Here is a 12106-nt window from a genome sequence, read left to right on the forward strand (position 1 = left end):
AACCTTCTGGGTTACAACCCTGCCATGAGGATCCTGTTCTGCTTGCACTTTACTGGAGTGTGCATCATGAGAGTGTTGTCATTTCATCCTCGCTAAAACTTAGTCTTTTGAAGCGAAGCAGAGTGGGTGTCCATAAGAGGGTGTTTTACACAGAGCAGAGTGCACCTGAAGGATTGTATCCAAGAGCTTGGCTTTTGCAGTCCATAATGGTTTTCTCATTGCAAGATGAGTGCTAAGAGGAAGGTGGTGGAACAACATAAATGTGAAGCTGAAGGTTTAATTTGAAGGTGGAATTCCATTATCCCATTGTCTCATTCCTTAACGTGCATTGTGAGCCAGATGTTTAACCGTCAAATACAGTGGAGGGGTGACCAACTTAATGGAGGTGACACTGGTACAATAAAGCAGTTGCTGTCTATATAAGGGTTTTATACTGAAGCCCATCACCATAGTATCTGAGCATCTTCCACACAAAATCAATCTCAAGAGCAAAGTCCCTAGTGGACTTCATGGAGTCTATGGCACATCTCCCTTTTCAGGGCCAAAACTCTTCTTGGGGTAAGGTTTGTATTTTGGGATAGGATTTGGAAGTAGTTTGGGAACAAAAGGGGACATATGTATTGGGACATTACATTGTGGCGTTAAAGGTCTGTTACTGTGGGGCCAGACAAGTAGTTTAGCAGACCGGTAATGGGATACTGAGTCTTTCACTAATAGGCTGGTTGGTTGATTCCATATTAGGTCAATAGTGACCAAAATGTGCTCGGTTGAGTTGGCCATCTTAAACCACTTCCTAGTTTGCAAAACCTCTGGCACCAGTCAGCTCCACGGGTAGCCACACTTGATAGAGTTAAAAAGGCGCAAAGACTAAATGTTACACTCCCTAGAGTTGAGTCTTTCAGGGCAGGGTTGAGGCGCATTTGCAGAATGTTATAAACAATTTCTCTACATCTCTCAAGCTGTTTTCTAATTGGCTGCAGTTGACTTTATTCGTGAACATCTCCGTGTTAGCCAGATTCTATGATCATGGAGGCTATATAAATATGTAGTTCAGTAGCTGTATCTATCGACCTGATTGTCAAACTTGTTAAGCTGTTTTATCCACCAGTGTCAGCCAAGATATGTTGAAAAAATGTGTTTCATAATTCAACATGTATCATTTGCCCAAAGCGATCTAACCTGGTGTTGTGCATTCATTGCAGCGCAATGGGAACAGTAGTGCTGGATGGGCAGATCTATGTATGCGGTGGGTATGATGGAAACTCGTCCCTCAACTCCGTGGAGATGTACTCACCAGAAACAGACAAGTAAGAGCTTCTAAACGTACTACTGCTTCTCCCACTGGGTTCTACCCTTCTTCTGAAGCATAGAAGTAACAGCTGAGAGCACTGTTTTTAAAACGGATGAACTACAATATGCTGAAAAACTTATTTCCTGTATAGCAACTATATTTGGCTTCAAACCATGCGCACTCACTTAAGAGAAGTGAATGGAGTAAAGCTTTGATACAGAGCTAAGGCCCTTCGTTTTCAGTTTTTACTGATTTTTCTTTTCCCCCCACCTAAATTTTGGACCATTCAGGTACATGGAAATACCGATTTGTGTTAAGAAAATTCAATATATTACATGAGAGATCTATTTGTTAATATCCAAATAGTTGAAGTTTAAATGCAAGACTGTTAAAGTAAGATGACATAGTCTAAGACACATGTGTATGTCCTGTTAACATACAGTTCATGAAATAAACCACAGCATTGTTATTTTTACTTTCAATACTCTTCCTTTTCCCTATATTGCTTTTTTCTGTTCTCCGTTCCCCAATATTAACTCCAGTGTTTACCCAATAATCAGTGAAGCTAATTTATTGTGCTGGTATTCACCCAATTATTAATCTTTATAGTAAACACTGATAAATTCTAGGGAAATTTTTTGTTTTTTTAAACAAAATAAAATCTGAGAACGAAGGGCCTTGTTCAGAGCTTATAGATCGTGGAGTGAAAAGTACTAGAAACTCAGTACCTGAAAGGCTTCTGGGTCTCCTGAAAGCTTTGTATAATCCATGAAGCAGCTCATTGAATGTGTTTATGTGGAGATACATATGCTCTGCCTATGGAAGGAAGAGACTCTTGCACTTCTGCTGTTTCTTGTCTCTTGGCAAGGTGGACGGTAGCGACTCCCATGAGTTCGAATCGCAGCGCAGCTGGAGTCACCGTGTTCGAAGGCAGGATCTATGTGTCTGGAGGGCACGACGGTTTACAAATTTTCAGCAGTGTAAGTCTGAATCTCAGAGCCAGTTCTGCACCACGTTGATTTCTTGTAACTTTGTGCTGATGAAGTTGTACTAATAGCACTGACCAGAGATCAGTAAAAGGGCAGGTGGGAAAGTTCACACAGCTCCCTAATCTAAGCATACAGTTCCTTATCTTTAATGTCACCTGTTGATCTAGTTCTGGATGATCCCTGAGCAGGACCGCTAACTGAGCCAAACAAATACCCACTAGAGGCTAGACTGAGAGAGTGCAACTCCTGGTCACTTCTGGCCTGAGCCAAGAATTGAGCCTCTTTCCAGAAGTGAGACTGCTGCACAAGTCGACTCTGTTCTCACCATTTCCTCCCTCTTTATTTAGTAAATCATTTTAGCCAGCCTCGTGTCTTTGGTCCTTAGTGTTTCAAGCACCATTAAAATTCCCAGATGCCTACATTTGTTACATCTGCTTTCTTTGCCTGTTTGTAGGATGTCATTTCAGAAACTACTGTGACCGTTAAACAAACTCAGAAGGTAGTGGGAGCTGAGCATGCAGGACAGAGCTGCTATTATGCGTTACCTAGGGAGGTGGTAGAATCTCCTACCTTAGAGGTTTTTAAGGTCAGGCTTGACCAAGCCCTGGCTAGGATGATTTAACTGGGACTTGGTCCTGCTTTGAGCAGGGGGTTGGACTAGATGACCTTCTGGGGTCCCTTCCAACCCTGATATTCTATGATTCTATGATTCTATTCCTAGTCTGATTCCAGTCTCAGTCCTAACTTACAGACTTCCTTATATTTTTTTTTTATTCAGAAAAGTCTGTTATGGGGGATCTCTTCTGCCCCACTGAGAACAGAAGTGTGGTTTGTTGTATCTGAATGAGTCTTGCCACCCATTAACTGCTCTTGGAACATTAGCTTGTCAATTGGAGGCCCAGCCTGTAGACTGGGCTGTAATATTGACTATTACTGCCTTCCCTAGCAGATTAGGAAAAATCTTATTGTCTGGCAGCCTGGGATGCCCAAAAGCTGAATCTGGGCTAACATATTGGCCTGCCTGGACCACGACTTTGCCATATTCTTCCTTGAGCTCCGTCAGTTAGGTCTAACGCTGCAGTTCAAGAAGAAGGGTGATGGACCATGCACTCCGGAGCTGCCACAGATACATTCTGGTCACCCTATTTTCTTGTTGAAAAACTATTTTGAGATCCAAGTTGTCCTCGTACAAGTCTAGATAAAATTATTACAAGGTGGGAGTGCACAACTGGTTGAAAAACCATACTCAAAGAGTGATTATGAATGTTCACTGTCAGTCTGGGAGGACATATCTAGTGGGGTCCAGCAGAGGTCTGTCCTGGGTCTGGTGCTGTTCCATATTTTTATTAATGACTTGGATAATGGAGTAGGAAGCTTGCTTATAAAATTTGCCAATGGCGCCAAGCTGGGAGGGGTTGCAAGCACTTCGGAGGACAAGATTAGAAATCAAAATCACCTTAATAAACTGGTGAATTGTCTGAAAACAACACGATGTAATTCAATAAAGACAAGTGCAAAGTAGTATACTTAGGAAGGAAAAATCCAATGCTCAACTACAGAATGGGGAATAACTGGCTAGGCAATTGTACTGCAGAAAAGGAACTGGGGGTTATAGGGGATTACAAATTGAATAGGAGCCAACAATGTGATAGTTGCAAAAAAGGTAAATATCATTCTGGAGTGTATTAATAGGAGTGTCGTATATAAGACACAGGAAGTGATTGTCCCAGTCTAGTCAGCGCAGGTGAGGCCTCAGTTGGAGTATTGTCCAGTTTTAGGCACCACACTTTAAGAAAGATGTGGACAGACTGGAGAGAGTCCAGAGGAGAGCAACAAAAATGATAAAAGGTTTCGAAAACCTGACGTAAGGTTCAGAGGAAAGATTAAAAAACACTGGGCATGTTGTTTCTTGTGAAAAGGAGACTGTGTGGGGGTGGGAGGGCCTGATAAATCCTCAAATATGTTAAGGGCCGTTATAAAGAGGACAAAAATCAATTGTCCTACCTTTGGTGGACATGAAGAACAAAAAGTAATGGGCTTAGTCTGTAAGCAAGGAAGATTTAGGTTATATATTAGGAAAACTTTCCAACTATAAGGATACTTAGGCATGGGAATAGAGTCCCATTGGAGGCTGTGGAATCCCTATCATTGGAGTTTTTAAAGAATGAGGTAAGACAAACACCTGTCAGGGATGGTCTAGCGTGCCTCTAGCGTGTCGGGGCTGGACTAGATGACCTGTTCCACCCCTACGATTCTATGCTTCTATAAGCCATAAGAAAGGTTAGCAAGAATGACTGAAAGCTGAAGCCAGTCAACTTCAAATTAGACATTAGGCCTGCTTTTTTTTTAACTCTGAGGGTGATTAACCATTGGCGCCACCTACTGAGGGAGGTGGTAGAGTCACCACCGCCATATCTCCAAACGAAGACTAGCTGCCTTTCTGGAAGATGCTTTATCCAAGTGCAAGTTATCAGGCTTTTTACAGGTATAACTGGATGAAATTTAGTGACCTGTGTTAAACAGGAGGCCAGACGAGATGAATTGATGGTCCCTTTCTGCCTTAAACTCTAAATCTGTGAAGTCATGATAAAAATTTCCGAGTCTGCCTGTAATTATCTTCAGTGACATATACTTACCTAAAGAAAAGGAGTACTTGTGGCACCTTAGAGACTAACAAATTTATTAGAGCATAAGCTTTCGTGAGCTACAGCTCACTTCATCAGATGCATCCGATGAAGTGAGCTGTAGCTCACGAAAGCTTATGCTCTAATAAATTTGTTAGTCTCTAAGGTGCCACAAGTACTCCTTTTCTTTTTGCAAATACAGACTAACACGGCTGCTACTCTGAAACCTGTGATATACTTACCTAGGCTCAAGGGCAGCTCTCATTCCTTGTCCATGTGCAACCCATAATACAGGTTTCTGAATGCCAGGATCCCTCAATGTGTTGACACTCTCTTAACTGCAGGTGGAGTACTACAACCATCACACAGCAACGTGGCACCCCGTCGCAAGCATGCTGAACAAGCGGTGTCGGCATGGAGCCGCCTCCCTGGGCAGCAAGATGTTTGTCTGTGGCGGCTACGATGGGTCCGGCTTCCTCAGCATCGCCGAGGTGTACAGCTCCATGGCAGATCAGTGGTACCTGATCGTCCCGATGAACACCCGACGGAGCCGCGTCTCCCTGGTAGCCAACTGCGGCCGCCTGTATTGCGTGGGTGGCTATGACGGACAGTCCAACCTGAGCTCGGTGGAGATGTATGACCCAGAAACCAACCGCTGGACATTCATGGCCCCTATGGTGTGCCACGAGGGAGGGGTTGGTGTGGGGTGCGTACCGCTCCTCACCCTCTGAGAAGGAAGCGTTGGTGGCCATCAACAGCAAGCAACAATCTCTGGAGAGCTTTAGTGAGGGTTTTGTGATGGGATCTATCTAGAGGTACATTTCTAGATGCTCAAGTGTCATTCACAAACACAAACAGTTCAAAAGAAAGTCGCCCTGCAATTTTTCCGGGCTGAGGCTCTGCAACAGTTGAATAATTCACCGTTCAGACCATGTGTGTGTAACCCCTACTCCCTTCCCCCCCCACACACACACACTCTAGTCATTACGTGGCTCTAAGGCTAGGCAGATGCTTCCTTCTCCTAGCCTTTGCTTCAGGTACTGCATTGATCCAGATGAGGTCTAATTCTGGTTATGCTGTTGGGAAGCAGTGGAGCAGTCTGTATGTTGGTTTGACCCTGCATAAACTAATATTAACCAGATCAGTGGGAGCGAGTGCGTATGCAGTATGTTCAGGGCAAATGACCTTAATGCCACGATTCAGTTTATTATTAACTACAGTAGCTTGAGTATTGCAAACAGTCCAGTTTATTCTGTTTAGTTACCAAGCACGTTGGATTTTACCCACCCTTATAAAACAGGAGGGGCTTTCTCACCAATATTGGTTGTTAGCAGCCCATGTGTGGAGTAATCCTTGGAGATGCGTAGCTTCTTAATTTCTGAGGATCTATCCCTATGACCAGTGTATTTCATTTACTTCTTTTGAATGTAATTTACTTTGTTCTGTTGAATCAGGAAAATTGGAGGTAAGCATTAAGGGAGGATGACAAATGTTTTCCCCTCTCAAATTCTCAAAAAAAAAAAAAAAAAAAAAAAAAAAAAATTAAAACATCTAACAGTTCTAAAAGACTGCTGAAGAAAAAGATTGAATATAAATGACACTAGCAGCAAACTTATATTTAAATAGGAAAACTGCCAAAATGTTTAATTATACAGATTTTTTTTTTAAATTAAATCTGTTTTAAAGCTTTTTTCCTTTCACAAAACTTAGGCGTTGGTTTCCAAAATACATATTAGAAACAGCTGGATTGCAGTATGGTCAAGATTTGTCCTTTTGATCTTTTGTGCAAAGATGAACATGTAGCACCTCACATGTGCTTTGTTTTGGAAAGATCCTGCTGTGCATTCAGATGTTTTTGATTTCACAAAAATGTTGTGTGGGTTTTGAAATATGCACTTGGCCTGCTGTGTTGTGAGCTCTTGTGTCTGTTGTTGGTCTGTTTTGACAGCTGCCATTCACTTAAGAAAGCTCAAATACCAGACTGGGCCTTCACAGAGGAATAACGCCGAGGGATAGACAATAAGAGTTTGTGCAAGGGACATAACTTGGGCCCCAGGAAAATCGCATATGCACAAACTTTCAGCACAGCCGAAGGTTTTGTTAAATCAGTGTCTAGCTTTTTCTGTTTAGCTACACTGGAAAGATCTTTACAGCACTCTTGGTTGATGCTCTGTTAACCTAGCCATGCAGCCATCTTTTTACAGCCAAACAATGACAGTTGCAAAAGTGTGAAATTGTCAACATCCTTCACTTAAAGGAGAGATGAATGTGAAAGACTATTAGCGACCAAGCAGACAGTCTGGTCTTTCCCCAGAAGTCCGTGCCCATATGTTCACCACTGTTGTTTTCCTGTCATGCAGCCTACACTGGCAGATGAGGTGTTCTCTACCCCTTCCGTGGTTCTTTGCCTTTTTAATATCCCTGTCTCTCCTCTTCTCTAACGATTGCAAATGGAAAGGATACATGGATCCTTGTGTTCTTACTGCAGCTGCAGTGGCACGTACCACCTGACAAAGAGATGCTTTGGAGTCTCCGCGCCTGCACCTTTGCCCTGGAGACTTGTCAGATGCCTTTATGATGCCTGTTCTCCTTTGTAGACCTGGACAGTGGATGATTGGGTCCAAGTCTAAGCTGGAGTCTCGTCCTACATTGCTGCTTGTAGCTACTTCAGGCACCGAGATGCGGTTTTACAATGATTTTTTTTTTTAAATGTCTCAAGGTTACAAACTTTGCCACTTTTTTGGAAGTAGATCATCCCACAATGATTTGATTGAGGTAAATGTGAGTGGCCCGCACATGGTATGGTTGTGTATTCTAACTGGACAAGTAGTCAGAGTTCTCTCATGTCTGGGAGGAGGACAGTTCTTTGAAACCTTCTTTTGTGCTAAATCAAGAAGCAACAAAGTTTTCAAAATCCAAGTAGGTCTGTGACCACTTTAGTCAGTCTAATCGTGAAGCCAGCATTCTGCATTAACTTACATCAGAGCGGGTTAGAGTAACGCATGACACTGACGGCCTATGTGTATACAATATCTAGACGCAACAGGACAAGGGAAGGACAGTGTGGCCTAGGAGAGACCCCTTTGAACTCGGGGATAATATTATAAAATGATGTGAAATGTATTTATTAGCTCTTCAGTATTTCACTTGCATGAATATGGTCTGCCACTAATCTAGGGCTTCCTTCTCAACCTACTTCCTCCTGTATGATCCTTTAGTGAAGCCCTGGTCACAGTCTGCGAGAACGCCAACACAGGCTTCTGATGGGATGAGCAGCTGGGAAGGGAAGGACGCTGTATTCAAACACTAATCTCTTCCATTGACACAAAGGGACATGGGGGAATGATAAATATATGTCCATTTCTTTTTGTGTGCGCTTTTTTATGTTCGAACCTTCCTCTTCAAGGGCCAGATCCTGTCAGACCTGGAGCACCCTAATTTCTGTCATTCAGTGGGATCTGAGCGTGCTCTGCATCTCTTCAAACAGGGTCCTGAGTCTGAATTTCTGGGCTTTGTTGGTTTTTTTGTTCATATCAAAAACCTCAGTGCTGCTTAGATTTTTTTTTTTTTTTTTTTTTACTTTGGGTGTGGATGTGGATGTGGATGTCTCTATATTCAGGTACCATGTATATTGTAGATGTATAATATGAGCATGTGTGGTTATAAATGTGGGTGCTCTGTCTAGGTATCGATATCTATTTCCTGTTTGTATACATTTACCAACCAATGGATCATGCTTGAGGATAAACATTTGTTTGGCATTTCCATGCTGCTAAGACTTTTTCTAAACATCGGCATCAAGACTAAGGTAGTTTTCAGGCCATGAGCTGAAAGGTGGTAGAAAAATAAAATTGTTGTTTGCCATTAGCTGCAAGGCTTCTAAACTATGTATCTTGGGGAAGGAGTGTGTGTGGCGGAGGAAGGAGGGATTTTAGGTTTATTTGCTTTTGAAAGTAAAGTGTGTGGCAAGGAAGGAAATAGCAATTTCTTTCTGTCCTGTTCATCTTCCCAACTTGTGTTTTCCACTCTCAGCCAAGCCTCACTAGCAGGGGTCTGATTGAGCAGATTTCTTTAGGGGCCCATTGACCTGTCTATTAATACCGGAGTTTCCGTGTCTTTCTTAGCAGGGGTGTTGCATTGATACAGCAAGACTCAGCAGTTATTGAGTCATTTGGTGCCCGCTTCCATAGAGCAACTATAGTGATAATCATGGGGTTGCTCTTCTAGGGGAGAGGATCGTTTGTCCCCTGCCCATATGTTAATCCATCATCCCAAATTTTCCCCCTCAGCAAGAATATATTTGCATCCCTGAGTGCATAGATATCCTGCAGGCCCATCAAAAGTTACCCAAGGGGAGTGGAGGAGTAGAACTTTTTCAGAACTGCATTTACCCTTGTGACTCTTTCTTTGAGTAAGGATGAACTTTACTGCCACCATATGTGCAGAATGATTGGTAGGTGCGGTTCTAGAGTGCCACTGGGCCTACTTGGGGTAGATCTGCTTGTACCATAATGAATAAATGACTGTGCCATGTCAGGAATGAATTAGATATACTGAACAAGAGAGTCGCAGAGGAATTAGACTCATTGTGTTTTGGCTAATTTCGAATCGCTTTGGAATAGTTCTCATAGTTTCTCGAGCCATCTCCATTAACCTTGCCTTGAATGCCTTCCATGAGTTCATTTGGCAGGGAGATTGGAATGCCGATGATGAGATGCGTGGTTCTAGTTGACTGGGAATTGCCTGGCCAAACACTGTTTCCTTCCCCTAAACAGCTGGTGGACTAATGGTTACTCCAGCAGCCTGTTTGCTAATTAGGGAAGCTTTGTGCATTTTCCAAGTCAATCTTATGCCTGTTAGATCTGTTTGCAGAGAACAGATTCCTAACCATATTCAGAGCGGTTCTGAGGGTTAGCTAGACCAAGAGAGATCTGGATATTGAGTATTCCAAACACAGCTTTAGTAATGTCTTTAATACCATAGGGTTGCAGGAATCCTCATCCACTACAACTGTGATTTAGGGACTCAAATTCAAATTCACTTCCTGGCTAGCCGAACCAACAAGCGGTAGCAAAGAGCTCAGTTTGGAGGGTGGGGTGGGAAATGTTGCTGGGGGGGGTCTCTACCTGCCTGCATTCCCACCTCTTGGGACACAGGTTATGCAGTGTGCACTCAGCAGGTTTAATATCTCATAATCTTATTCCCCACAAAGTGGGCAGCATCTTCTCTCTACAATGTATTTGTATTATAGTTAACAACCAGGATCAGGGCCCTCTGTGCTGGATGCTGTACAGGTGTCTGGTAAAAGATAGTCCCTGCCTCAGAGAGTTTCCAGTCTAAATGGTGAGAGGGTTAACTGAAGCACAGAGTCCACAAGGTCACATAGCCAGTCCGTGTCAGAGCCAATAATAAAACCCAGGTCTCCTGACTCCAGTGCAGTGCCTTAGCCACTAGATCATACTGCTTCCTTTTTTGGGTCACTGTTACAAGGGGCAAGGAAGGGGAAACAGCCTGTTTTAAGATCCCAAATCCACAGCAGAATTAAATTACAATAATGCATCTGTAAAGCGAAGTCCTTGAAAATCAGCTCTTCCTCGTCTGCCAAGACTTGAGTTCACATTTTGTTTCTTGGCCTTCTACAGTTGAGGGTCTTGTTCATCCAAAAAGTTGGGGAAGGAGTGCTGTCTCTCTGGCCTGATGTCTGGGATAGCACCAACTGCTCCAGGGGAAACGCACAACTCTGAACTTGCAAGTCCTAACTGGTAGGTAGCCTGTCTGGTCACCATTCTATCCAAAATACATGTAGAAGAGCTATGGATCAAAGCAGTGAAGTCCATAGAGCAGGGCGCGCTTACACCAGCTGAGACTCTGGCTCTGAGCGTATTTGAACTTCTGCACATTCTCCGTTTCCCTGAACTCCATTCCTTACTTCTCTCACAACCTCCATGTCCATGGTCTAAGATGTGATCTGTCCAAACCTGGAGGAGTTGGTAAAAGAGTGTATATGCCCATATATACCCAACTATGGTGGTTAGGAGACTGTTGTCCCATTAGCTGGCATGGAAGAGTGCAGAGTTAGGTCTCTCGCTGATAGCTTACTAATGGAAAACTAATAGTATTTACAAATTTAATATTCTAATCAGTTATCCAAACACTAAAAAGCCATATGGATGTGGTGTGCCTGTGACAACCTGGGAGGGATGAAGTTGCTAAATCAACTCTAAGCTTCTGATCGGTTAGAAACATTCGGGCCACTCAGTTTCTTTGGCTGGGCTCTTCCTAGAGCCTGACATGGCAGCACAGTGTTACAGATCTTGCTGAGCATTTTCTCTAGGCTTTTAGCACACTTCTTACAGTTGTGGTACCTCCCCAAAACAATGCACAGACAGCTGGGTTGGGAAGTTCTAAAGCACGTCTCTCACAACCTCATGATTTCCTGCTGGCTCAGTCCACTTCTTAATCCAAGTGACAAGCAACTGTGGGATGTACTTGCCTTCTGTTTTACAAAGTGCTTTTTGCTTCCTCTGTGGCAGTCGGATGTGTTCATTAACAGAAGGACTGTTACAATGCAGAAAAGCATATGGAAGTATTTATACTAGGCCAATTGTATAAGACAGCGGGGGCTTTTTCGCTGTTAACCAATATATGAGAATCTGGCTCTTCGCTTTTTTCTCTATTGGATTAATCTATAACCTGTCATGGTTGGTTAGCGTCACAGCTGACAGGCATCAAGATTAGGAATTCAGCCAAGCTAATGCGTATTTTGCTCTAGGTCTCAGAGCAGCTGGTTGGAAGGGGTTTGCTTCAAAGAAGTTGGGAGATCTGTTAATGTGATAACTGTGTCCAGTTGTAACAACTCTTGCAAAGGACAGTAAATGCCGCCTTTCCTCTGGCATTCTTGATCCTTGCCAACACAAGCTTACCTGGGTGTACATCCATGAGGCAGGACAGAAGACAAAGCGAGTCCTTTTGACTCTTCCTTTTTGTATATATGATCGGATTAGGGTTTCTTGAGCTATTGAAGGTTGGGTAAATATTAACTGCTGAAATGATGGGACTAGATGGGTGACCAAGGGCTCTGTTTTTGGCAACGATTGACCCCGATCAAAGCATTTTATGTCTAAATTTTAATGGCCACTGCAGGAGGTGGGATACTGGGCTTGATTGGCTATTGATCTGATCTGATTTGACACATCTTATGT

At 43.1% G+C, this 12106-nt stretch overlaps 1 protein-coding gene across 2 annotated transcripts in view; it reads left to right on the forward strand.

Annotated features, from left to right (window-relative positions):
* The window catches only part of KLHL18 (kelch like family member 18), a 37457-nt gene extending 28686 nt beyond the window's left edge, over positions 1 to 8771 (forward strand). For both annotated transcript variants that reach the window (XM_038390586.2, XM_038390585.2), the window contains exons 8-10: positions 1203 to 1307; positions 2160 to 2271; positions 5249 to 8771. In XM_038390586.2, coding sequence (XP_038246514.1) covers positions 1203 to 1307; positions 2160 to 2271; positions 5249 to 5635 — 604 coding nt within the window. In that variant the 3' untranslated portion in view covers positions 5636 to 8771. The remainder of the gene's footprint in view (positions 1 to 1202; positions 1308 to 2159; positions 2272 to 5248) is intronic.
* Positions 8772 to 12106: the final 3335 nt, after the last annotated feature.

The sequence above is a fragment of the Dermochelys coriacea genome, chromosome 2 (genome assembly GCF_009764565.3).
Source record: "Dermochelys coriacea isolate rDerCor1 chromosome 2, rDerCor1.pri.v4, whole genome shotgun sequence".
Classification (NCBI taxonomy): domain Eukaryota; kingdom Metazoa; phylum Chordata; order Testudines; family Dermochelyidae; genus Dermochelys; species Dermochelys coriacea.